Source organism: Peromyscus maniculatus, chromosome 23 (genome assembly GCF_049852395.1).
Source record: "Peromyscus maniculatus bairdii isolate BWxNUB_F1_BW_parent chromosome 23, HU_Pman_BW_mat_3.1, whole genome shotgun sequence".
Taxonomy (NCBI): Eukaryota; Metazoa; Chordata; class Mammalia; order Rodentia; family Cricetidae; genus Peromyscus; species Peromyscus maniculatus.
Window position 1 is genome coordinate 43,961,444 of NC_134874.1, and position 27,428 is coordinate 43,988,871.

At 57.0% G+C, this 27,428-nt stretch overlaps 1 protein-coding gene and 1 pseudogene across 2 annotated transcripts; one reads left to right on the plus strand and one right to left on the minus strand.

Annotated features, from left to right (window-relative positions):
- Positions 1-56: 56 nt before the first annotated feature.
- Positions 57-27,428, minus strand: Ttyh3 (tweety family member 3). Of its 2 annotated transcripts, XM_016009016.3 has the most exons (15): positions 27,158-27,428; positions 14,184-14,353; positions 13,758-13,869; positions 13,416-13,636; positions 13,000-13,095; positions 11,851-11,923; positions 11,524-11,599; positions 10,421-10,476; positions 9,647-9,739; positions 7,830-7,922; positions 7,510-7,646; positions 4,623-4,796; positions 3,926-4,001; positions 2,879-2,979; positions 57-1,388 (listed from the first exon to the last, which is right to left on the minus strand). In XM_016009016.3, exons 1-14 carry the CDS (start codon positions 27,278-27,280, stop codon positions 2,899-2,901), a joined length of 1,581 nt encoding a protein of 526 aa, XP_015864502.1. In that variant the 5' UTR covers positions 27,281-27,428; the 3' UTR covers positions 57-1,388; positions 2,879-2,898. The 2 variants fall into 2 exon arrangements, with proteins under 2 accessions (XP_015864502.1, XP_006990808.1); XM_006990746.4 differs by lacking the exon at positions 2,879-2,979.
- Positions 20,189-20,690, plus strand: LOC102907976 (small ribosomal subunit protein eS25 pseudogene; annotated as a pseudogene).

A 27,428-nucleotide genomic window follows, 5' to 3' on the forward strand; every position in this document is an offset into this window, starting at 1 on the left:
TGATTCGGCCCCTCCCAGCAGGAAGCACAGCAAACATCACACACTAAAGCCAAAAGCACCTTAGGAGAGCCGTGTTCCGGGGTAGGGACTGAGGCCGTGGACTACAGCCCACAGTCCCCCAGACATGCTCCTCCTGGGGCAGCACCTGCCTAGGGAGGGGTCTCTAGGCCCTTTGAGTTGCCTGTGGGTCTGGCCCCTCCCTGGCAGCACCCCACAAAGAAATGACCACTCTAGCCCTGGCTCCAGGCTAGACTTAGGGTCATGCTTGCTGGCTCAGGGGCAGCCAGGAGTGCCCGTGGCATCTGAGGTTAGTGGTTAGTCCCAACAGCGGCATTCTGAGGCTGGGGGCACGTTCGCAGCCATCTCAGGTCCAGCCCCCAGGGCTCCAGAGGGTGCTGCCGCTTTTGTCCTGGGCAAGAATGAAACTGAGAAGGAAGGGAGGTGGGCAGTGTCCTCTTCGCCTATGTCCCAGACTGCCCCGGAGATGACAGATGTGGTCAGTGCAAAACCAAATGGGGACGAAGCTGCCACTCTTCAGGACGAATGGGAAAGAGGGTTTGGCACCAAGAAGGCGGCCAGCACTGAGAGGCCAGGGAGTGCCCTGGGCTCTGTGTGGCACCTGCTGTCCGGGGAGGGCTGGCGGGGTGCTGAGGGAGAGAATCATGTGGGTTGGAGGTGCAGGAAGAGCCCCACCCTGGAGGCAGCTCAGAACTGACAGGAAAAGGGGCCAAGGAAGCCGGGTGGATAAAAGGAGGCAGGCGCTGGATGTGGCAAAGACAAGAGGGTGTGAAGGGGCCACTCAGTGATGAGCAGGTGGGCACCAGCAGGTGGGCACCAGCAGGTGGGCGCCAGGCACAGGGGCTTCCACTGCCTACGAACGGAGAAAGGATCCTCAGAAGGGTCAGGGACCAGGACAATACCAGAAAGGTTCGGTGCAGCTGGAGGGAAGGGACAGCATGGAGGGCCACCTGGAGAAGGAACGTGGGGGCGGAAGCACCTGGCACAGAGCAGGGCTCAGAGAGCCCAAGAGGACAGAGGGACGGGGGAGATGGAGGCAGGCAGGGTCGGGTTGCTGGTGGCAGCGTCTGTCCAGGTGAGTGCCCAGAAGTCTCACTTCCCAGGCTGGCCCAGAGCTCATGCTGGGCACCTACATGCCTCCTGCAGGGTGGGTGCAGTGGGGGGGGGCTTCAGACGAGCCTAGGGCTGGCCCGGTGTGGCTTGCAGAGGGTCCGGCAGGGTGGAAGCAGCAGTGCTGGCATAGGAGGGGTGGGGCAATTGGCACGTGGGGGGCAGATGGCTGGCCGGTGTGCAGTCTAGTGCCCGCTGCCGCTGGAGTCGGGGCGAGGCTGGCTTGTGGCGAGGTATTTGGCTCTCATGCTGGAGGTGTACTGGAGGAGAGAGAGAGGGAGGGAGGGAGGGAGGAGCAGGGTCAGCTGGGCTCCTGCGCAGGGCTGAGCAGCCAGTAGCCTCTTTGATGTGGTCCCTGGTAGGGTGAGCCACAGCCCACCCTCGGGGGGCAGAGTACAGCGGTGCAGTGTGTGTGGCTGGCAGAGTAAGAGCTGCCGGCCCGGGGCCAGGACCGAGGACTGGGCACAGACGAGGGAAGCGGTGATCCACTGAGTCTGGAGGGTAGCCTCCACAACCCAGGCTGGGCCGCAGAGCAGGACCCCCTTCCCCATCAAGTACGCTTGGTCCCCTACTGTCTGAGCCACGTTCAGAGCCCCGGGCGACACTGCCACCTCAGAGGCCCTAACTGCATCCTCGCACACGTCAGGAACCTGAAGGCCACACAGACCCCCTCTCTACACCTCTGCTTCAGGGCTCCGCCCTGGGTCAAGACGAGGCCGCCCAGGGCAGGTCCACATGAAGCTAGGCCACGGGCTACAGCTGGCGAGTCCACTGGAGTTAGGAGGCTTCAACCTCTTCTCCAGCCATTCAACTCCATCCCCCCCCAGGAAAGGGGGGTGCTTCAGGCTAGAGTGACTCCGCCCAACCCCTCGGATGGGGAAACTAAATTCCTCCAGAATGTGCGACTTGAGATGGAGGTGAATGGCTGGTTCTGCAGACGGCCTGCACGTCTTGGCCACCCTAGCGTACCACAGGTGTGAAGGTTTGGGTAGTGCCTGTGCGTGTGCATGTGTGCCTGTGTGCGTGCGTGTGTGTGTGTGTGTGTGTGTGTGTGTGTGTGTGTGTGCCAATGACAGGCAGTGTGCAGGGTCTGCATGCCTGTGGCAGGAACAAAGGTCACCACTGCTCAGAAGGCCGGGCAGGCTGACCCCCACCCACCCTAGAGGGCACAGGCTGGCCTCACAGTCCCCAGATGAGAGGGGCAATGCTCCTGGGGTCCTGAGTGCTTTCCTCGAACATTTAGGTTAAGGTCGCAAGCAGCGGCCATGGAGCAGGGGTGAGAGGAGCAGGGGCCCAGAGCCATGTCATTCCATGGACATGCAGCGGTGACAAGGGACAGGGGGTTGGGACGGGACAACTGGTGGGATGGGACGGAAGATGGCAGCCCAGAGGCCTGGAGGAGCCCAAGCAGGCATTGGGACAGGGGGCAGAGGTTCACACCCATATGAGCACACCTGTGTGTACCTGTGTGCATGGCCAACATGCAGGACCACATACCCAGGGACCCAGCTCTGCATCCAAGGTCAGATGCATATAGGGTCTGGGTGGGAGTGATAAGATGGGCGGGGCCGCCTGCGCTGATGAGATCAAGCCTGGAACGGCGGTTCACTGTGACCCCACTGGGCTCAGGACCACTTCAGGGGCCTCCGGCCTCCCGACAGTGGATGGAGGACAGTGGTGAGCAGAGGGTGCAAGGCATGGAGGTACAGGCGGGCAGCCGTGCGGGACGGGGGGCTGGGCGGGTCAGTACCTGTCACTCTGAGGGTACAGCTACCACAGTGTTCGGGCGCTGTCCATGGGTTTAAATTGCCAGCCTGCATGGCTGCCAGAGTCCAGGGCAGCCAGGTAGCGCTAGGAGGGCCCAGGTGGGAGGGGTGCAGGAGAGAGAGAGAGAGAGGGGTGTCCTCAACGCCAGGCGTGGCCGGCCCCAAGTGGACCGCAAGAGGGCCAAGGGTGAGGGCAGTTGAGTGTGACACCCCGGCCCAGCCCTGTGCTAGGGGACACTGGGGTGATGGGGCTGACACTACAGGTGTTCCTAAGACAAGGCGGCCTTCAGTCTCTTAGATCTGTCCTCACAGCCCAGCCCTCAGGGAAGCCTCAGGGCCGCCACCTTCCCAACAGCACCTCTGTTTGGCACCAAATCCACCCTGATTCTTTTGTCTATGTCTCACTTCCGGGGCTTGGAAGGGACATCAAGCCTTCAGGCCTGGGCGAGAACAGCCTGGGGCTGAGACATTGATGGATGTTTAGGGAAAAGAAAGAGGGGGGAGGGGAGGGGGGAGGGAGGAAGGGAAGGAGGGAGGGAGGGAGGGAGGGAGGGATGCAGGGATGGATGGGGGGAGGGAGGGAGGGATGCAGGGAGGGAGGGAGGGATGCAGGGAGGGAAGGCAGGCAAGGATGGAGGGAGGGTGGGAGGGAGGGAGGGAGGGAGAAGGGGAGGGATCAAGGCTCTAAGGATGGAGCAGCCTAGCCATGGCTTTGGGAAGCCCAAGGGGAAGCTGGGAAGAGGGTCCTGGGGCCCTGCTGGCCACCTGCTCATCTCCAGAAAGAACCAAGGGCTGACCTGCTAGGCAGCAGGACCCCAAGACTGCCCATGCTGACCCCCAGGTTTCTCAAGGGTGGCAAGAACTGGAGGACCCCCCAGCCCCACTAATTTAGGCCCTGGTATTACAGGCCCACAGCGTCCTCAAGAGCCCAGGCAGCCCGTGAGAGTCAACACCAGGGTACCATGGCGGCAGATTGGCAAAGCCCTCAAGCCGGAGAGTCTCCCCACCCACCCTCCTGCCCTGAGACTTACTGAGGGCGGTGGGGACTCGCGCCCAATGAGGGGGGTGTTCTCACAGCGGGGGTTCTGGAAATTGGCATTCTGGCTCCTGAGTGGAAGGGGAGAGAGAGCATGTGAATGGTCATGGGCCATGTGGTCCTTACTCTGGGGGAAAAGGCCCTTCTTCTTCTTGTTGTTTTATTTTGTTTTAGATAGGGTCTCATGTAGCCCAGGCCGGTCTCGAACTTGCTATGTAGCCAAGGATAATCTTGAACCCCTGATCCTCCTGCCTCTACCAAGTGAGTGATGGGATTCCAGGTGTGACCACTTTAGAGCCAGACAGGTTCCAGCTCTGCCAGTGCTAACTTTACAGCGTCAAGCTCAGGACAGCCCTTAATGCATACCGGCCTCCCCGACCGTCACAGCCCACTTCCCACCGGAACTGCCTACCACAGAGGTACACCCCCTCCACCTGGCCATGTGGCCACCCCAGGGCCCTTGACGTGGTTCACCTGGTCACAGGGGACACTTAGTGCCAGGCCATTCCACCTGGGGCCCTGGCTGCTCAGCCTTGATGAGCGTGCCCTCCCCCCCCAGCACCCCCCTGCAGATGTACAGGCCCTGTACCTTCCCTCCCCATCCCCTATGACAGACAGCCCGACCGTCTGCAGGCCCCACAGCTGCTTGTGTACAGCCCTGGCTCTGCCTGTCCCCAGCATCCACAACTCACATGTACTCAGTGACCGGGGCATTGCTGACAGTGTGGGCGGCGGCTGGGATGCTGGCCTCGCTGCCGTAGCTGCTACCACAGCTGTACAGACTGGGCATGTGCACTCGGTAAAGGCTGTCGTGTGCCTGCCGTGGCCCTGGAGCAGTCTCCTCTTCTCCATCCTCATCCGGGCCTCTGCAGGGAGGGACAGCGCAGAGGCTCAGCATCCTTAGTCTGGGGCGCTGACGTGTGTGTGTGTGTGTGTGTGTGTGTGTGTGTGCGTGTGTGTGTGCGTGTGTGTGTGTGCGTGTGTGTGTGTGTGTGCGTGTGTGTGTGTGTGTGTGCGTGTGTGTGTGTGTGTGTGTGTGTGTGTGTGTGTGTGTGGCAGGGCTATGGGCTGGTCAGCTGTGCCCTCTGAGACGCATCTTCCCCTGGGCTAGGGGGTGCGCTCCTGCCTTTGTGGGGCAACTCTGGGTGGCCTGAGGTAACCTGCCCCGCTCCCCTCTGGCTTCCCAGCCTCTATTCCCTGTTACTGGCTGGGGGCCAGACCTCTGTTGTCCTGAAGCAGCCCTGTGCTTTCCTATTCCACAGCGAATACAAGGCTAGGCCACTGGGTGGGCAGCACTCAGAGGTGGGACTGAGGGAGCTTCTGGTGTGAGCACAGCCGAGCCTCAGCAGGGCCCTCACACATAAGCTCTCACCTGGCCCCCAGTATGTGTCCTTTAAAATGAGAATGATTAACTGGGCATGGTGGTGTATACTTGAAAAACCAAAAGGAGAGAGAGAGAGAGAGAGAGAGAGAGAGAGAGAGAGAGAGAGAGAGAGAGAGGAGAGAGAGAAAGAGAATGACTTATTTTTTATTTTTTGTTTCTTCGAGACAGGGTTTTTCTGTGTATCCCTAGCTGTCCTGAAACTCACTCTGTAGCCCAGGCTGGCCTCTAACTCACAGAGATCCATCTGCCTCTGCCTCCCGAATACTGGGATTAAAGGCGTGCACCACCATGCCTAGCTTTCCTAAAAATATTAATTATTTATTTATTCTATGTGCTTGGCCTACATGTATGTCTGTGTGAGGGTGTCAGGTCCCCTGGAACTGGAGTTACAGACAGTTGTGAGCCACCATGTGGTTGCTGGGAATTGCCCAAGGTCCTCTGGAAGAGCAGCCAGTGCTCTTAACTGTTGAGCCATCTCTCCAGCCCCAATTTTTATGTTTAATTGCGTATTCTTATGTGGGCAGGGGTTTGTGCGCGTGAGTGCAGGTGCCTGTGGAGACCAGAAGAGGGCACTGGTGCCCTGGAGCTGGAGTTCAGACAACGGTTAGCTGCCCAGCATGTGTGCTGGGAACTAAACCCCGGTCCTAGGGAAGAGCGGTGTGCACTGTTCACCTGATCTGTCACCGCGGCTCCACAACGTGTGTCCTCTCACAGCTCGCTTTTATGACAAGCGCAATGTGGTGACCTGTTCAGTCACACAGTGGGCAGTCAGGACCAGGACACAAACATGAAGCTTCAGGGCTCGAAGCTCCTCTCCTACGGTTCCCGTGTTTGTCACCATGGCCGTCACCACGACCATCACCACTGCTGTCATGACCATCACTACCAACTACCATCACCACTGTCGCTCACGACCGCCACTGTCACTGTGCTAGAGTCACCACCACCACCACGATCACAACCACCACTATCCTCACGGTCACCGTGACTTCTACCTTTGTTCCCACATCTCCATCAACACCAGAATCACCATTGTCACCGTTATCACACCGCCATCGCCACCAGGACTTCGACCATCACCACCACCAGTCATTCCCACCATCATCACCACCATTCCCACCGAAATCACCATCACTGTCGTCACCATTATAATCTCCACCACCATCAACTGTTATCAACACCGTGACCAGCACCACCGTCACAACTGCCCCCATGACCACCATTCCCGCCACCATCTTCAGAATCCTTACCGCCATGATCACCATCTCCATCACCACCCTCTTTATCACGAGCAGCGGCATCACTACCATCATGACCTCTATCACCGCGGTGCCCAGCCATTACCATCGCCACCGCCAATCATCCACCTCATCATCCTCACCACCATCACCACCCTCTTTTTGTTTGTTTGTTTAAGGGAAAGTCTCTCTTTGTAGTCCTGGCTGTCCTGGAACTAACTCTCTATGTAGACCAGGCTGGCCTCGAACTCACAGAGATCCACCTGTCTTTGCCTCCCAAGGGCTGGGATTAAAGGTGTGCGCTGCTTCACCCAGCCATCATTGCCCGTCTTATCATCACTATCTCCATCCCACTCAGAGGGAAAGGAGCAGAATAACAGGGGCACGGGGACAAACCGGAGCTGCCATTCTTGCCATCTTAGCTGGACCACAAACAGCATCATGGTCCCAGCGGAAGGAGGTGATGAAGAGCCAAGAGATCAGTCAAGCGGAAGAAGCCTGACTCTGCATGTCTCCTCAATCTAGTTCTAGGCTGAGGAGACTGAGGCAGGAGCCATGAGGACATCTGGCTTCAAAGATAAGGATATAAGGGCCCCATCAGGGTCCCCTGCAGGATGTGGCCACCTGAGCTTCCTCCTACAGAAGCCGAGGCTTCATCACCCACAGCTGTGCACATCTGTCCCTGGGACCACAGAAGACACATCCTGACGCAGTCATCAGGGCATAGGGCATAAAGTCAACACAAGGGGGCAGGAGAGCCTGGCTCTGCCCCTTGCCTGCACTGGACAGGACTCTGTCACCATCATCACCACAGGCTCACATAACAACAGGCAGCCCCAACATGCTTCAGAGGCCTGGAAAGTGTTAAGAGGTGAGGAAGTGTATGCCTCTCACCTCTGGAGACAGGACCTGAGTGTCCAGATGGGTCAAGCTCCGAAACCCCAGGGAGAGCCTTACCTCTTCTGTTGCCAGGTATGTGGAACGCTGCAGACGATGGAGCTGAACATGAGGGCTGTGACGAAGGAAAAGAGCGCCAGGTAGATGAGGCCCTCGACACCATCGTAGCAGAAGCCGGTCAGCGCCTGCACGTAGTCCTGAGCGGGAAGAATGGGACACAAAACCAAGGACAGGGAGGGAAGCAGTGAGATCAACCTGCCGGGCCGCACAGGACGTTCCCTCATGAGGCAGCCACAGAAGACCCGCCATCGACCCAGGGACCATGAATCTCTTCCTGGTGGCTCCCCTCTGCCCTGAACCCAGCTGCCCAGTGGCCTCACCAGGTGCAAGCTGCGGCAGTCCACCAGGGCGGTGAGGTGCTGGAGATTCACCTCTGTGCCGTTTAGCACCTCCTGGACTCGGAGCAAGGGATCCTGGGGTGGAAAGTCACATACCACTTGATGTCAGCGTGACTGGGAAGACCCAAATGAGCCACGGACCCCCAGTTTCCTTCTGTATCACAACTAGCACCCCCTGAACCCCATCTCCATGCAGCCATGAGGGTCTTCAGAAAAAATGGCAGCCTGGGTTCTGTGCCTTGGAAACACAGGGACCAGAGAACCCACAGATATCTGTCCAGTGTAGTCGCTACTAAGATAGATTTAATTTAAATTAATTTTGTGGTCAAAAGTCTTGCTAGGTGCTGTAAGCTGGCTTAAACTCACAATCCTCCTGCCTCAGCCTCTTCAGGGCTGAAGTGCACACTACCACACCTGGCTAGATTTCCTTCACTGTCATGGGAGAAACTGACTCACTATGTGCCACTGACTCGGTCTTGTTCTGCTCTTAAAAACCGTATTTTAGGGGGCAGAAGGAATGGATCAGCAGTTAAGAGCACTGGCTGCTCTTTGGACCCAGGTTGGATTTTCAGCACCTACACAGCAGCTCACTACTGTCTGTGACTCTAGTTCCAAGGGAATCTGATGCCCTACTCTGGCCTGCACAAGTACCAGACATACACATGCAGGCAAAACACCCATGCACATAAAATGAAATTAAACATAAATTTTACAAATTTTCGGCTGGTTATGGTAGGCACGCCTGCAAACCCAGCACTCCAGGAGAATTGCTGTAGAGCAAGAGCCTTTTTCTTTTTTTAAAGACAGGGTCTCACCAAGTAGCCCTGGCTATCCTTGAACTCGCAAACACCCACCCGATCCTGCCTTTTGAATGCTGGGACTAAAGGAAGGTGTCCCCTCACCTGGCTGTAAAACACTATGCAAGGATCACCTGTGATCTGGGGCTCTGTATCAGGAAAACGTTACCTAGGGTCGAGCTGTGTCCCCAAATCGTGGGCTGTAGGGCCAACCCGAGGTCCTCCTAGAAAGTCACAGTGTGGAGACAGACCTTTTCTTTTTTCATTTCTTTTTGCGGTGCAGGGATGGAGTTCAGGGCCTTGCATGTGCCTGACAAGTACTTGACCACTAAGCCAGCCCTCGGGCCTTAATCTAGAGACGCACAGCCTCATTGTAGCCCAGGCTGGACTCTCACTCCCTATGTAGCTGAGGATGACCCTGAACTCCTGATCCTCCAGCCTCTACTTCCCTAGTGTTGAGAGTCAGATACCACCATACCCAGCCAGGCCTTGCATTTTTGAGACAGGATTTGGCCATGTAGCCCAGGTTAGCCTAGAATTCAAGATCTTGCCTCAGCCTCTTGAGTCCTATGATTACAGGCATGTCACTATGCCAAGCTTGTATTCTTGTATTACTTTTTAGTATTAAGAACAAAAACATTTTGCTTGGTGTGCGTGGTGTGGTGTGTGTGTGTGTGTGTGTGTGTGTGTGTGTGTGTGTGTGTGTAAACATGCCACAGTGAGCACACAGAGGTCAGAGGACTACTTGTCAGAGTCAATTCCTTCCTCCCACCATGTGGGTCTCAGGGATTGAACTCAGGTTGTCAGGATTGGCAGTAGAGACCTTTACATTCTGAGCCATCTCACCAGCCTCCCAAATAGTTTGTAAACCTGAGAAAAATGCCCAGGGAAAGGCGTGGGGCGTGAAGGGAGGGATGCGAGAAGACTCTGGGAGAAGAAGGGGAACAATCGAGACCCTCAGGTTTCCATCAGTCAGGTCCGCCCTCGCCCACGGCCCCTCACCTTGGTGGCTGGGTGCTCCCTCGGGACACTCCTCAGCAGCTCGGCCACGACATCCTGCATTTCCACCAGAGCCTTGTGGCTGCCCGACAGTTTCTGCTCACAGAGAAGCACAGAATCCAGCAGCTGCCAGCTGCTCTCCCACCCAGCCCTCCCAACACAGGCAGCCTGCTCTCCCACCCAGCCCTCCCAACACAGGCAGCCTGCAAGGCCCCAAGCGGGCCAGTTACGCCTGACTCCACCCTGTAGGCTACAGAACACACCATGAAGGTGCCCACACAGGGGACAAGACACACTCCTGAGGTGGTACCAAAATCCTGCACCCATTCCAGAGAGCAAAGTAAAGCATCCTCAATGGAGATGTGCCATCAGGATGCAAAGGACGCTCTCACCCCACGGGTGTAACGAGTAGTGGGTACAGGGTATGGCTAGCGGAGGTTGCCAAACTTCAAATGCCACCACTGGGACCCCTGAACAGGTGGCATTTTACAGAGGTGTCCCCAGGGCTCCTCCCATACCTGTTCACATTTGCCAGTCAGCTAGCCTCTGTCCTGCAGGGCTGCTGAGAGAACGAAAGGCATCCCAAGGACCCACATTAAATAGGCCACCACAAGGATGGGGCAACAGATTAGCATCCTCTGAGCTGCGTTTGCACAGAGCCTAAGGGACCAGCGGCTTCAGATATTTGGACTTGCAGGCTAAGCCCATGGCCCTTTCAGCCTCTTCCCGCACCCTGTGTCCCTGGCATTGGCTACCCAGAACCAGCCTGGCTCTCACCTGCTGGAAGGGGTTGGTGGCACGGGGCGAGCAAGCCAAGTAGTATTGCAAAATGTCTGTGAAAAGAGGGAAGGGGGCTGAGGGCAGGTCCTGCCTGTGTCTGCATGCAAGTACATGCATTCACACTGTCCTCAAGAGCGCCTGCCTGCCTGTGTCTGGGTATCTACATGCACCAATACTTGCAAACAATGCATGCATGTTGTATCCATGTGCTTGCACATATTTGCATGTATATGCATTCACACACACGTGCATGTTGGTTTGTGCATGTGTGTGAGACTGAACAGTAACCTCCAGGGAGACTGTGGCTGGGCCAAGATCCTGTCCTCAGAGCGGGGCCCCGGAAGTGTGCAGGACACTCAGGGGTGAGTCTTCCTGCTCTGGAGCAGTGACAGTGGGTAGAGTGGGGTCTCTATGCCAGCACCCACACTCAGCCTTGGGTTCTGTGTCCCCTTTGGTGTCTGGGAGTACAGGGGCTCCTCATTTTCATCCTGTATCCAGCATGTCAGGAAGTCCTGCTGGTCCCACCTTGAGGGAACATCCCCGCCCACTTCCACCTGCTCAAGCCTCCATTGCCTCCTCTGTCTGGGGCCTGTGGCTCTCCACAGCTTCCTTCTTCTTTCGCCCTTCGTGTCAGCCAGCAGCCTCGGGAAGCTTTTGTTTATAGTTTTGAGACAGTTTTACCCTGGTTGGCCTGGAACTCAAGCTCCCACTACTCCAGACCCCCGAGTACAAGGATTCCCGGTGTGTGCCGTGCCCAAGCCCAGCAAACGCTTACCCCATGTCTTGGGACTCTCTTCTCCACTACCGGAAAGCCCACACTCCCCACTGCGGCCCAGCCTCCTGGCTCCCCGCCCTCTGTTCCCAACTTGCTGCCTCCCAAACCCAGCTGGAGCTTCTGCCTTGGGCACCCATTAGAGACGCGGCCCCTGTGCAGGTGTCTCTCCCCTGGCTCTCCCCTGGGAAGCAGCCTGGGACACCAGCTTCCTGGTCTGCACCATGCCTCCCTGAGGTCAGAGGCTTGTAAGGGCAAGGAGGCCCGAGCCTTGTCCACCTTGCTGTCCTAGGTCATTCGAGTCGCACACGTGGCCCCCCGGACTCACCCCCACCCAGTACTGAGTGCTCTTCCACCATCTTGGTCACGAAGGTGTCAGGGTCCACGCAGAAGTCGCTGGAGCCCTGAAATGGGTGAGGCAAGAAAGGGCAGGTGACCAAGCTGGGCCTCAGAAGCAAGCCATGACCCCCCAGAGTTCTCAGGGAGACTTTGGCCCTCACCCCCCAGGGGCTGCCCTTAGTTCAGGGAAGCAGAGTGGAATACGGGGAGCATGGATCTGTGTGATCCAGGGCAAGACGAGATGGGACCGAAGTGAAGCTTTCTCCTCCCAACCAAAGCCCGTCAGATGGGGATCCTCGGTGCCCCCGGCACTCACCACAGACACGGCCAGCTCCAAGCCCAATGCACCCCAGCTGATGACCAGGGCCAAGACACCCAGCAAGCAGACCCTTGGGGCAAAGAAGGCCCGTCAGGCTGGGACATGCCACACACACAGCCGCAGTACAAAATGCCAGGCCCCCAGGACCTGAACCTGGGGGGGTCTGACCCACACAGGACAGTATGTCTTCCTGTGACCTGGTCTCAGAGCCACTCGAGGCCCAGAACCTGCACAAATGCTCCTCCTGACTGGGATGAGACTCACCCAGCGAGTGCACAGCTGGGGACAGGTGGCGGCCACCTTGGCTGGGGTAGAAGACCCTGTGGCACCCTAGGTCTCATACAGCCTGTTTACATGAGACCTTGATCCTATCGAGCCCTCCAGCTAGGCCAGTGCCACCCACTGTATCCTACGCATGGCCGGCTCCTCCCCGCCTCAGGCCTGCTCCAGCCACACAGGCCTCCCTGCTCTTCCGCACACCACCTAGGCCCGCACATCAAGCTGCACATCTCTCCCCAGTGTCCACACATCTCTAACTCTTGCGGGCTCCTTGGGGGGGGGGGGGGCACCACGCCCACTGAAGAGTGCCCGCCTCCGGCTCTGCTTTGCCCTTAAGCATCGTCATCTGACACTCGGCTTCTCCATGTTTATCTTTTCATCCTGGTGAGGCCACTGGCAGGGGCTGGAGGGTTATGGGGCTCCACAGTGCCAGGCAGGACAGTGGCATCACCTGGCAGCCACCCCATTGGCAAGCTGACATCTTTCTGTCTTTCGGAGGAGACGGCAGGTCTGGCACCGAAGGGCCAGTTGTTCAAGGTGGCTGACATGGTAAGCAGCCGAGCCGGGCTGGAGCCCAGCCAGGTTGCCAGGTGTCCCCCAGCACTTTGAGACCCGGCCGGGTGACTGTAAGTTACCCCCTGTTGCTCCCCTAGGGAGGAGCACAGCTAGTGACTATAAACAGGCAAGTGGCTCACGACACTGGTCACAGCGGTGACACATCTCAGGGAGGAAGGCTGCCCTCAGGAGACGCTCATGGCCAGAGCCTGGTGGGTGTCACTGACAGGTGAGAGGGCTATGCTGTCCCATCCCACCACCCCATCCCTCTACCCATGGGCCCACAGGGGCCCACCTTCCCCTCTGACTCACCCAACCAAGATACCCTTGGAGCTGCGGATGAGGCCCACCAGCACGAGGAGGCAGATGATGACGTCAAGCAACAGCAGGCCCAGGTACCCCAGCCACCTGTGGACACACACAGGTGTGGGCCAGGCATGGAGAAGGCCCGGGGAAGAAACAGCCTGGGACTTTTGTCTTTGGGGGCAGGGTCCTGCCATGTAGCCCAGGCTAGCCTGGTGCTCTCAGACTCCACAGTGCTGGGATTACGGTTATGTACCATCAAGCCTGACGTGATGTCAGTTCTTGAAAAGGACAGTGCCTCCTCCCACAGGGATTCCTGCTATGGCAATCTCTAAGGCCTCAGGCGTGCGGTTTGAAGTGGTCCCAGGAGTGGTCCCAGGTGGGGCGGACCCCGGGGGGGAAGGGTCCACCCCACCCTGGCTCACCTGTACCAGTCATAGAGGTCCACCTGCTCAGCCAGCACCTCCAGGGATACGCCGGGGTTCCTCCAAAAGGGGATGGCGGCAGTGTAGCCCAACAGTGTCCCCAGCAGGCTCTGCAGCCGCTGCACAGCCCTCAGGGGCTCCTGTCGCCCGGCCAGCTGCCGCTCCAGGCTCTGGAGGTTGGGTTCCGCTGTGCGGTTCAGGGCCGCAGCCGTGTCCCACACCTGCCGGAGGAACGGTAGGAACTGGAGCCAGGTACAGAGCTGTTACCTGCACTACCATATCATCCCACATGCACACAGAAGGTTCTAGAGCAGACAGGACGCTCCCCAGCCAGCCACTCACGCGGTCCTGGACCCCTGCCACTGTGCGGTTGGCGTGGCGGAGCGAGTAGGTGAATCGATGAACACCATCGCTGGTCTCCCCGTTGCCGTAGAATCCCACTGCGATGCCCGCGCTGGGGGAGGCAGAGCCATTGGATGCAGAGCGTGCAGCCAAGCCTTCCCACGACCCAGTCCTGACTCCAAAGATCCCCCAGTCTCCTTGCCCTCACCCCATACTCTCTACAACCTACCCTCTTAACGGCCCCACCCGGTCCTCCTCTCTCCTGGTCCCGCCCAGACGTCCCCGCCCCATCGTCTAGTCTCCCTAACCACACCCCCAAGCCACCCCGCCCCCAGTCTTCTGACCCCGCCCCTCTCCCCCACACAGGGCCCTCCAGCCCCTCCCTTCTGAACAGTCACAGGCCCGGTCCCGCCCTCTCCGGCTCACCTGCAGACCAACGTGGCTATGATGACGCACCAGGCGGTGCAGCAGCAGTCCGCTTCCAGGTGTTCATCGGTCTTCCGCCGCCGGCAGCACAGCCAGAAGGAATAGAAGAGCAGGAAAAGGAGGTCTAGGGCCAGGCAGGCCAGGGCGGCGGCCCCCAGCAGCAGCAGCGCCTGAGAGCGGGAGGGTAGAGAGAAGGACGCTCGCTGGAGGGTGTGGGGCTAGGGCACAGTCCCATGGCAGCCCCTCCTCCCACTGGCTCTGCATCTTTTTTAGTTTGCCTGGCCACGTGCTGTCCTCAGTAAAGAGACTTCGGGGCCATGTGTCGGGGCGGCACATTGCTGTCATCGCAGAACTCGGGAGGCTGAGGCAGGAGAGCTGCTGTGAGTTGGCGTCCCGCCTGAGCTATACAGTGAGTTCAAAGCTACGGAATACACGGCAGAACTCTATTTCAAATAACAAAAAAGCTGGGGCTGCAGAGAGGGCTCAGGGGCTAAGAGCACGGGCTGCTCTCCATGGGAGCAGGGTTCAATAACCAGCACCCGCACGGCAGCTCACAGCAGTCTCACGATCAAAGGGGATCTGGCGCCCTCTTCTGGCCGCTGAGGGCATGAGGCATACATGTAGTGCACAGACACACATGAAGACAAACCGCCCGTGCATATAAAATAAAAATAAATCTTATTTTAAAAACAACAACATGTGAGTTTGAGGCCAGCCTAGTCTACAGAGTGATTTCCAGGAGAGCCAGGCTACACAGGGAAACTGGAAAAACAAACAAACAACAACAACAAGAAGCTTGGTTCTCAAGACGGCCCAACAGAGAAAGGCGCCTGCTACCAAGGCAGACACCCCGAGCTCAATCCCAGGACCCTCACGGTGGAAGGAGAACCTTCTGGCCCCTGCAGCGCACTGTGGAGCATGTCCCCACCCCTATGTGCCAGAGAAGTAGAGAAAGGACAGGCCAGTAACTAAGTGCTCTCTTAGTGGCCACGTGACGGGAAATGTGGTCTCAGCTCACTTCCTGTGCAGGGTACAGAGGCAGGTGTTGTTGTTCAGCATCAGTTAGTTACAGGCCCACGGGGCCGCGGAAAGATGCTGGATAGTTACTTTTTCTGATCCTATCCAGGCTGTCCTCAGGCTCCCTGACTCTTGAGCCCCATCCCAAGTCAGGGAGGGATTTCTGATGGCCCTGGGACAAGTGTGCCCTCCGAGGGGCCAATGCCTGAGGATCTATGCAGGCAGAACTACCCTTTACCCAGCCCCCCTTGGGACCACAGGCTGCTCCATCAACAGCCCCGCCACCCAGTGGGCCACTTCCCAGGAGACAGTTGCCAGGCAGCAGAAGGATGGCGCTCCCTGCCCTCCCAGAAGCCAGCTGGCTCCCACACCTGGAGGCAGGCCTCTGTACTTTCCATCTGGCCATGAAGGTGCTGCCTGCACGTCCAGTCACTGAGGGCCAAGAACTAGATTTCTGTGATCCAAAGCCATGATGCTACCCTGGAGGCTGATGGGCCATGGGAAACTGGGCCTCTGCTTGTGGCACAGTGCAGAAAAACCCTCAGGGAAAGGCCAGAGCTCTACCATGGTGCCACACCCCATCCCCTACCAGCTTCACCTTGTCCCCCTGTCCTGGAGCAGTCCGAGCACTGCAAGGCACTGGATGTAGGCATCTTGCTATTTTTGCAGTGTATGGTGCAGGCCCACCACCCCTGCACAGAGGGGAACAAGTGCAGTGGGGGTGAGCCCTAGTTCTTACAGTAGAAAGGCCTCCAAAGCCCAGGAGGGCTGACCCGGGAATACAGAGGGAGGGGGACGGGCGCATGCCAGCTTGCAGCAGGCAATGCAGACAGAACCTAGGGCCCACTTATAGGTCACAGGTCAGCCACAGGCTCCTCATATATACAGACAGGGCCTGTAGCCCGGTACAAGGCCCTACACATAGTGGCCCTGGAGGATACCTGAGCTACAACATCCTCTGGCTGCCCTCTGGATCTGTTGTCACCTGCTCAACCGAGGCGTGGACCAAAGTGCTCCCCCACTGTAGGTCCCCTCATCACAAGTCAGAGGCAATGGACTGTACCAGCCTGTGAGAGCAACTGACCACTTTCTCCCCGGGGGCCAAAGATACCTGTACTTCCATGAACCGGGCCACCCTAGTGCTCTCCCCATGTCAACCAGTCCCATTTTGGCCCGTACATCTCGAATGTACATCTTCTCACTGGAGAGGAGCCAGGGATGGATCCCAGACACATGGCAGGCACCAGGCTTTGCCTCTGCAGCCAGGGCAGGCCTGCATTCCCAGTGTCCCTGGGCTGGTGCTGGGGTCACACCCTCCCATTTGCTAGATGAGACAACAGGGTTTATTAGGTAAGTTCCATGACAGGATTTGGGGTGGGGGTGGCAATTCTGTTCACAAATGGCACCACTGTGTTGCAGAAGGCTGACGCTTACTTACAAAATGCCACAAGATGCTAGGGTAGGGACATACAGAGACCCAGCTGACAAGAGCCTTTGCGCAGCGAGGCGATCTTGGCACTAAGCTTATCGAAGGGAAGGAGAGGGGCCACGGAAAGATGAACACTGGCCTGCCGTCAAGTCTGAAGACCGGGGTTTGATTCTCGAGAGCCACATGGTGGAGAGAGAACTAACTCCTACAAGTTGTCTTCTGACCTCCACACCCACACCATGGTATGTAACATGGATGCGCACACACACACACACACACACACACACACACACACACACACACACATACATAAAGAAGAAGAAAAAAAGACAGACAGGGATGTTAGGTAATCTCCAGAGAAGATCAGCCAGGGTCATGTGTGAAAATGGAGTCAGTAGAGTCCCTGGGGAAATACACAAACGGATGGGAATAAAAGCTTTGAGTTCCACCTTTGTGGAGAGCCCCTAGAAAAATCCACATGTCCTCAGAGGGGTGTGGGGAAGCCACAGAACTGGGGGTTATAGCAAGGGAAAGCACACACCCTTGTCCACATTCACACATTCGGGTCCATATTCACACGTCTGCTCACAGTTGCACCTACACATACAAGTACCAACAGGTGTGGCCTCGTGAGTGCCAGGGTGTCTGGGCTCTTATGGGTGGTGGTGCACACCTTCAATCCCAGCACTGGGGAGGCAGAGGCAGGCGGATCTCTGTGAGTTTGAGGCCAGCCTGGGCTCCATAGTGAGTTCCAGGTCGGTTGGGGATGGTGGTGGTGGTGATTAGCCTTAAAAAACCCCATGGCCATTCAAAAACTGGTACCCTGGGGCTCAAAGAAAGGGAGTCACCCCAAAATCCCCAAACTAGTGAAGCCCTCTAGGTAGTGAAGTCACAGCAGGGGCTTAGCATTCAACTCCTTGCTCTCAAGGCGGCCAAGGTCCATACCTGTCTGTCTGTGTACTCCACCATTCCATTCTGGTCTGGCCTTCTCTGAACACATTTCTACCCTCTGTGCCTTGGGGTCTGCTTGCATGTCATCAAGGGGTGGCTGGAAGGTGGTGCCAAGCTCATGGATGGGACAGAAATGATGCTAAAATCTCTACTCCAAGCTAAGGAGAGACTATCCTCTAATGGACCCAGGACCTGGGCTCAGAGAATGTGTTTAACCACAGCAGGGATAAACTGAGATCTCCCTCCCCCAAATTCCAAGAGGCCGGGGGATCTTTCTGGCAGGACCTCTTCCTCCCAGATGGAGCCAACTGTATTGAATGCTGAGGCCAGGGGCAGCCAGTAGAATCCGTACTAACTAGCCCCGGGAATGGAAGGGATAGTACCCTCTGGTTTACACTGAGGGAAGGCATGTCAGCAGACACCCGGAGGCCCCTGGCACAGTCACACTGAGACAGCATGACCTCTTCCCAGTCTCTGAGGCCAGATCCCCAGGGGACGTGCTTCCGTGGGGGCACTAGGCCAATGCACTCAATGGCAGAGCAGCCACCACTGCCCACAGGCCATTGAGGATGATAATGGGAAATGCCACTCAGCATCTAGGCTCTGACCACATGGAATTTTCCGTCTGTGGTAAAAGTGATCTGGAGGCTCAGCTGGGCGAGGCAGGCACCCATCCCTGTCCTACTGGCCACAGTGTGGGCTACAGGAGCCAGGCTCTTGGCAAAGGTGGGCGGGGATAGCACCCTCTCCAGCTCCCAGTGGCTTCTTATTGTGACTCTCCCAGCTCCCCAGGACGTTAATATCTGTGACATAGTGTTAATACCACACTACATAGGCACCTCTCACACATGTAAAAGGCCAGAAGCAAACCTCCAGGGGGGCATCGTTGAGGCGCCGGGGCCCACCAGTGTAGAGGTAGCTGTCTAGAGGGAGCACACGGCCACCAGTAACATCTACTTTCCTGGATAGAGATGAGCTACCAGGGTCCGGTCGGCCTGCCTGGCGTGGGAAAGAGTCACCACTGCGTCACACCTGCGTGCCCTGAGGAGGGATAAATCGCCACAGAGTGGACCCGAGATAGTCTGAGGATGCAAGCCTAGAGTGCGTTCCTTCTGGGCCACCAGAGGCTCTAAAGACTCCCAACAGCACAGTTCAGTGGCCATGGGAATCAGGAAGTAGAAGTGGGCCGTATAGACTGCCACTGTGGGGTCATAGGTTCCTGGCTGGGCACCCTAGGAGAGCCAAGGCTCAAAGATGGCTGGCTCTGTGATCTAGAACCCAGGAAGGCTTCAGGGAACAGAAAGCAATCCAGAACGCAGGAACGTGGACAGGGCGGATAAGAGAGGGCAGGGAAGAGAGGACCCCCCTTCCCCCTCCCCCTGCACAGAAAGCTTCTACTGGTAATATCCTACATCTACCAGAGGAGGAGACAAAGTACAGGGGAGGGGGTGTCCAGGAGGCTGGCGGCTTAGGCTAAGACTCCACATGTGCCTTGGGCCAGAATGAGGAAAAGGGAGGGCCCACCAGGCTGAGCCCGTGCCTGCGAATCACGAGGGACCTACAACTAGCTGAGCATGCACAGAGCTGGCTCAGCATGTATGAGCCACAGGCCTGGCTCCCCGAGTCTGAGGCCCGAGGGTCCCCGATCCCAGAGTGGGAACCCATCTGTGCCTCCAGACATGTAGTGTTGGCCAGAAGAGAAGGCTCTCTTACCCCCACAGGGGGGACCTGGGGTCCTCCACCCACTGTCCTGGACAGGCTGCCAGGGTGCTGAGCTGGCTGCATGACCATGGATGCCCCCACCCCCAACACACTGGGCTGAGGAACCAGGGATGCCGGCCAGAAATTAAAAACAGATTTTCCACCAGGCCGGGCTTGGGTTTCACAAATTCCATGACAGTGAGTTCGTGGCAGGGTCTGGACAGAGTGCAGTTGATGGCTGCGAAGCAGGAGCCAGGGGAAGGGGAGGGCAGGGGCCCAACTTACTATCTCTGTCCCTCCACCCTGAGGGCTTGAGGCACCCACAGCCGGGCAGTCATACACTAGTGTCCCTCAGGCCTCATTCTAGAGGTATCCAGTCAGATATGCTGAGAGGCCCCTCCTCGAACCTCATCTCGGGGAACCCTCTGGAAAGTGTCTCTGTGACTCCATTTCCAGCAGGGCAAGTGGCTCCCAGCCCTGTGATAGTTCCCATAGGAGCTTCTCGGTTCTGGGCTGCAGCAGCCACCCAACCCAGACCAACACCAGAAACCACTAAGGGACATGTGCACCCCAGCCTGACAGGGCTATAGAACGGACTTCGAGTCCAATACGGTCTGGCCTTTATGGTCACATGTCCAATCCCTTGGTGACCACATGAGGTACTTCCCATATCCCTGACCCCAAGGCTCTGGCAAGGTTCCTCTTTTAGGCCGGAGCAGAACTGCCTTGCGTGAGGGGGTGTGTAGGCAGCAGAAGCCACAACTGCTCCAAAGCTGGGTCCACAGGGAGAGGCCAGGAGCCCCAATCCATGTGTCCAGCCCAAGGGCCTCTGCCTAGGGTTGACCAAAGTGTCCAGCTCCAAGACTCCTGGGAGAAGGGGCTCCCCTAGAAAATAGTTGCAGGACCTCTTTTTTTTTTTCCCCTGACATCTTAGGGAGGCTGCCATGGTCGTCGCCTCTCTCCGAGCTTCATCATGCCGCCCAAGGATGACAAGAAGAAGAAAGATGCTGGAAAGTCGGCCAAAAAAGACAAGGACCCAGTAAATAAGTCTGGTGGCAAGGCCAAAAAGAAGAAGTGGTCCAAAGGCAAAGTTTGGGACAAGCTCAACAATCTGGTCCTGTTTGACAAAGCTACATACGACAAACTGTAAGGAGGTTCCCAACTACAAGCTCATCACCCCAGCTGTGGTCTCTAAGAGACTGAAGATTCGAGGTTCTTTGGCCAGGGCAGCCCTTCAGGAGGTACTTAGTAAAGGACTTATCAAGCTGGTTTCAAAGCACAGAGCCCAAGTAATTTACACCAGAAACACAAAGGGTGGAGATGCCCCAGCTGCTGGTGAAGATGCTTGAACAGGTTCAATCAGCTGTACATTTGGAAAAATAAAACTTTATTAAATCAAAAAAAAAAAAGAAAGAAAGAAAGAAAGAAAGAAAGAAAGAAAGAAAGAGAGAGAGAGAGAAAGAAAGAAAGAAAGAAAGAAAGAGAGAAAGAGAGAAAGAGAGAAAGAGAGAAAGAAAGAAAAGAAAATAGTTGCAGGAATGAACAATATAAGCCAGGCAGTTGCTGTCTAGGGGTCGGGGCAACAGAGTGCACAGCTCTCCAGAGCATGACCAAAAGCTCCAGGTAGTGGCCAGATGAACTGGCATGGGCCCTAGTAACAGGGTGCCACATCAAGTGATGAGGCAAGGTCCCCGACAGAGAGGGGAGAGGAAGGGACAGACAGTGACACCACAAGACGAGTCTCGCAGGAAGCCAGAGGGAGGCAGGCATCCTTGAAGAAAGCTCAGAATGGCCTTGGGGACGTCTGACCCTAACCTCTCCACTTGGGAGCTTTGGGGTTTGATTTTTGTGTTTGTTTAGAGACAGGTTGGCCTCGAACTCCCTATGGAGGGGAGGGTGGGCTTACAGGTGTGCACTACTACCCTGGTTGATGCGGTGCTGAACTTTGTACCAACTCATGGTATTCCTGCCTCAGTCTCCCAAAGTGCTAGGATAATAGGCTATAGACATGCACACCACAGCTGGATAGCAGAATCCTCTCCCCGCCCCCCTCCAAGATAGGGTTTCTCTGTGTAGCCTGGCTGTCTTGGAACTCGCTCTGTAGACCAGGCTGGCCTCAAACTCACAGAGATCCGCCTGCCTCCTGAGTGCTGGGATTAAAAGTTTGTCCTTCTTTTTGTTTGTTTATTTCGGTTTTTTCAAGATAGAGTTTCTCTGTGTAACAGCTCTGGCTGCCCCAGAACTCACTCTGTAGACCAGACTGGCCTTGATCTCACAGAGATCTGCCTGCCTCTGCCACCACCGCCAAACTACAGAAACCTCCCTTCATGGGACTTCTGCAGGGCCCCGGACTGCATGACCAGAGAGACCCATAGTCTCATGGTCCCTGGGGCTGATCAGGGCACTCTGAGGCATAGCTGAACACCAGGGCCTGACCAAGTGGCACAGCGTTTTCGAGGTCCAGGCAGTGGGGCCCGAGCACCCACCCCCAGGAGAGTGGATGTTACAGTCCGGAGTAGGTCTCACCATTTTCTGGCTATACTGATTCAGACTTGGTCCATAATTCTCCCCTGGGACTCAGTATTGGTCATAATGCACAAACATGCCCAGCCCACTGGGCCTGGTAGGGACTTGGCTGCCTCCCCCAGTACCATCAGCTCCCACCAAGGGGGTGCTCTAGAAGCCTCCACCCAGCTCTAGACCAGGAAGGGGTGGGGAGGGTGGTAGTGGTAGAAGGATTCTGTATTTGGCCACCTTCTCTCACTTGCAACTTCAGAATTCCGTCCAGCACTATGAAATGCTGGGGAAGCGCCCAGAAGCACGTGAGTTTGGGCATGTCTAAAGCACACATATCTAAACTTAGGCAGCCAACAAAGGCTGGAGGCGTAGCTCAGTGGGTAGAACACTTGCCTAGCATGCATGAAGCCCTGGGTTCTATCTACAGGACCGCACAAACCAGGGGTACTGATGCCGTGGAGACAAGGTCATCCTTAACATACTGGGTTCAAGGCTAGCCCTTCTATGAGATGGCTCAGTGAGTACCGCACGTCTGAACAATGACTTGAGTTCAGCTATCCAGAACCACTATAAAGTTGGATGCGGTAGTGTGCGTCTGAAATCCTGGCACTCCTGTGTATGGTGAGATGGGAGGCAGGGACAAGAGAATCCCCAGAAGCTTGCCGGCCACTATCTGGCACATGTAGTGGCAGACAAGAGACCCTTCTTCAAACAAGGTGCAAGGCGAGGGCTGACATCCAAGGTTGTCCTCTGACCTGCACATGCTCACCATGGCACATACCTGCCTGCATTCACATACGGGAATGCACACACACACACTGAACATGCACACATACATATCATATACATACACATCGCACACGTATACACAATTCAAAAACAAAGCAAGGCAAAGCTTGGGGTGTGGTTTGGGGGCAGACCACTTGCCTAGCGTGCAGGAGGCCCTGGGTTGGATCTCCAACACTGAGGAGGGGGTGTGGGGTGTGGAAGGAGAGGAAGGAAGGAAAGAGGGCACGAAAGTGACATGGCGGTATGCAATACCACTCTGGTTTCAAGTGGCGTCATCCCCAAAATGCAAGCGCATGGACAGACTCCAGCTGGGTGGCTCCTTTGTCTTTGCATGGACACCCCCCCCCCATACACACCCGAATGTCCCACAGACGTGCGCTGCCTGTGTAAGCTGGAAGCGGGCGATAAGGCTGCCTTTTCAGACAGAGCTCATTTCCTGAGTAGTCGGCAGGATGACAATGAAACCAGCCCTGCCCAGAGGACACAGCCAAGCTGCCAACCTGCCTGCCATGCCGCTGACCTTGTACACCGAGGGGCCCAGCTCTTAGGAGCCCTGCAAGCTCTGGGAGCAGATGCCTGGTCCCGAGGGCTATTCAACTGAAGCCTGGATTGTGGCCTGTGACACAGGACACCCATCACCTCCTAGGCAGCACATTTCCCTGGGCCATGCAGACGGAGGGTATACCTGCGCTTCTCTACCTCACACCTTTGCCTGCTTCGCTCCCATTACTTAAGACCCTTTCTCAAAGCCTGGCTACACCACCCAGGTCTCTCCTTCCCTTTTAGTTGATGTTGCTGTGGCTCAAACCCAGAGCCCTGCACATGCTAGGCAAGTGTTCTACCCTGAGTGGCATTCCCCACCCCCATCCCCTTTTTTTAAAAGATAAGATCAGCTAAATTGCTGGTTTTGAACTCATTCTGCAGGCCAGGCTAGCCTTGAACTTTCTTCCCGGCCAGTAGCTGGGGTGACAGGTCTGTATCACCATGGCTGGCTTCCCTTAAGTCTTATCAGCCATCTGAGCCTTGGGACTGATGGGAAATGGTATCACATGCTGGCTGAACAGCAGGCCAAGTACTACCAACTACTTGAGCAGCTAGTGTGCTGATGGCCTACTGTTTACCAGGTGTACAGAGAGTCAGAGAGAAAGTTGGTCAGCCCTGCCGGGCGGTGGTGGCGCACGCCTTTAATCCCAGCACTCGGGAGGCAGAGGCAGGCGCATCTCTGTAAGTTCGAGGCTAGCCTGGGCTACAGAGTGAGTTCCAGGACAGGCTCCAAAGCTACACAGAGAAACCGTGTCTCAAAAAATCAAAAGAAAGAAAGAAAGAAAGAAAGAAAGGAAGGAAGGAAGGAAGGAAGGAAGGAAGGAAGGAAGGAAGGAAGGAAGGAAGGAAGAAAGAAAGAAAGAAAGAAAGAAAGAAAGAAAGAAAGAAAGAAAGAAAGAAAGTAAGTAAGTTGGTGAGTCCCAAGCCTTGGCTGGCGGTTTCCATGGTAGGCTAGCTAGGTAATAACTGCTTCAGGAGGCCTTCCTAGACCGCCAAGCCTTGCATGCAGCCCCTGCTCTTGACTCCATCACTAGCCATAACAACACTTCTCCATCAGCAAACAGCTCCTGGCCTGCCTTGAACTGGTAGAGACAGTGAACCAGACAGAGAGAGAGACTGGAAGCCAAGAGCGTGAATTTGACCCCGTACCTGAGGAAGCAGGGTCATGCTGGGTCATGAGGGCTGACAGAGGAAAAGACAAACAGATATTTCCCTCACATCAGGATGAGGCCAGCAGGCTGTACCCAAATGTCAACGCCCAAGCTTAGTTGGGGACTGCAGGCAGCCAGGACCCGACCAGATGAAAATCAGGACTTCAGTCAGGACAAGCCGGTTGCCGGCCATATCAGGCCGCAAAGCCTCTGGGTCTCACGCTGTCTGCCGCTAGGACTTCAGTTCCTCCCCACGAGGGGAATGCACCTGCCCACATAGATGGTTCTAAGTACCCCAGTGAGGCAATGGGGTAGGGGCGCTGCGGCATGCTGGGGATGGCCTAGACCCAGAAGGGCCCAGTTAGCAGCTCTTGGGGACAGCCCAGTGAGAAACCAGAACAGAACTGGACAAGACTGGAGGGGGCCTTTCTGTCATGAAGATGCATGCCATCGGCACCCATAAAACCCAAGCAGGCGCCTGACTCCTGGCGGTTCTTCCACTCGGCGCTATGACCGGCTTCTAAGAGGGGAGCACATCATGGAGCACATCATGGGAGCACATCATGGTCCGAGACCCTCAGTCTCAACACTACAAGGCGTGAACCCGCACCCATTGCCTGTGTAAAAGCTGCACGGCCTGCCGAAGCTCTGGAGACAAGGTGGCACAGGCTCTCAGACACCCTTGGGACAGCCAGTCCACCCCATGTGAGCTCCAGGAGGCACGGTGAATGGTCTGAGAGGAGACTCTGTCCCCCGGTACTCCCTGAATGAGGCGAAGCCTCAGTCTGCACAATGCAGACAGCTGCGCAGCCCCATGTGAAAGGAGAGAGTACAGTCAGCCACACACAGGGCTTGACTGGAGGCTAATTGTGGGTTCCACCAGGTTCCAGACAGTGGGCCACGGGCATCGACGAGAGCAAAGGACAAGCCTGGTACCCCATGCTGGGAGACATAGACGCTTTCTTCCCCCGTGGAACACAGTTCAGGGCAGAGCTGGATTGCTGAGAGGGTACTCTAGGTCAAGATGGGTGAGAGGTCACTGAACACAGTGGGACAGGACAACCACCCCCACACGCACGTATATACAACCCCACCCACAGAGTTAGCAATACCTCACCGGAGAAGACGTGACGGAACCTGTGAGAAACCATTACCCACCCACCTAGAAAGGGAGCTCCTGCCTTCCTCCCTCCCACCGACAGGTGACCCTACAAAACCATCACAGTCAGCTCCAGTTCCAAGACGAAGGGGTGAAGCTCGGAGGCTGAGCAGTGGCCTAAAGCACCAGCTCAAATAAGAGGGCAGGGGCACAACGCACATCCACAGCCCCACTGGAGGAGCGAGCGGAGGCGGCGGGGGATGGAGCCAGGCTGGGTTCCACACCGTGAATTATTCAGTGGCTAATTCTGCTCCTGGGAGAGGAGGCAGGAGGCAAGGTGAGTCAGAGGCCTCCCACAGCGGAGCCCAGAGCAGCAGAGTAGCAAAAGCAGGCAGGACTAGGCTCAGCGAGGGTCACAGATCTGAGGGCCCAGGGAGCCGAGGGTCTGGGCCACTGCCTTCAGATTCCCAAGGGCTGCAGACCCCGAGCCCTCACCCTCTTCCTGTCACAACTGTGCCTGAAAAGCAATAGCAAGTTCAAGTCTGCAGCAGCAGAAGCAGGTGGCAGCCCACTGACCACAGGAAATGCTGCCAGGCTGCCCCAGGTGCCAGTGGACCAACAGAACTGACTGATCAGGCAAATCCTAGGTAGGCAACTTTCCAAGAATAGCTCCAGGAAGGCTGGTGACAACACTGTCACACAGTAAGAGAAGCACATGTGTTCCCCCCGCCCAGGGCTGGGCTGGTCTTCCCCGAAAATCCCCAGGTGGGCTCAGGTCTCCCTTCCCCTTGCAGCCTCGGGGCTCAGGCTCGGTCCAAATCCTCTTTCTAATCTCAGAACCGCCATCAGCTGCTGGAGCTGGGGTCAGGTAGGTATAGAGCGGGAGCAGGGACAACCCTGTGCTCTCACTGTGAACTTCTCAACAGGATGAGGGTGGCTGCAGGGAGACAGAGATGTGACACAGCCCCAGAAGCCCTTGATTCCCAGGCTGCTGTCCAGGGGCACCTGGACAGAAACTCTGAGGTGCTCGGGTGACCAGGTGCCTGGCCACTCCGTATCTGGAATCTGGAGTGGGAAGGAAAAGCCCACAGCCTGGTCCCCCTGCTCTGAACTCAAATGACAGTGGTTCAGTAGTGGGGGTGGTGCTGGGACTTGGCAAGATGCCAGGCTTAGGGCTTCGCAGGGAGAGGGTTGCCAAGTGCCCCATGGCCCCCAGCCCAGACTGAGGCCCACTTCAGCCAGGCTTCATTTCCCACCCTGGGTTGAAAGGCTGCTGGCACCCTGGTTTCCCACAACCACACGACACCCTGTGTACATCCCACAGCCTGACCATGAAGCAAGGGGTCATTAGCAGCCACAGAGGGCTGGCCATGGCCCAGGCTACTCACCCACCAGCAGCCTGGCAGTGGGATTCCCTAGCTGGGGGAAGAGGGCGAGGAATCCCCTTCTGCCTGAACCCTGGGTTCCAGACTCAGCTAGCGGAGCTCTGCTGGGGAGCAGCTGATCGCCCAAAGGATGGATACGGGCCTGGCAGGAACCCATAGATCAGGGGAGGGAGGCAGCTCCACCAATCCAGATAGGAGGCCCTAGTGACACGGAGGGACTCAACACCTTCTAAGGGGGGGATCGACGTTAATCCCTGGAGGGGTATCAATGGACCAGAGGGGACCCCTAAAAGGAAAGGGCCAAGACCCCGCATGAGGATGGGGAAGCTCCAGCCCCTCGGGAGGGGCCATGACCCAGGGCCCCTGGTCCCGCACCCGGGGGCGCGCGTCACCTGCTGGTAGTCGGTGTCCTCGGGCCGGAACTGGCTGCTGGTGGCCTCCCACCGCAGGTCGAAGTGAGGCAGCCGGTGCAGGAGGCTCACCCACCAGGGCGCCGCGTAGCTGACCCCGGCCATGGCGGGCGGCCGTGGGCTCCGCGCCGGGCTTCTCTCGCTGCCCGGTGCACGGGGCTCAGGGACCCGCCGACCCCTGCTCAGCTGCCCGCATTGTGCCTGCTATCCTGGGCCCCAGCCCGGCCCGGCTCGGCCCGGCTCGGCCCGGCTC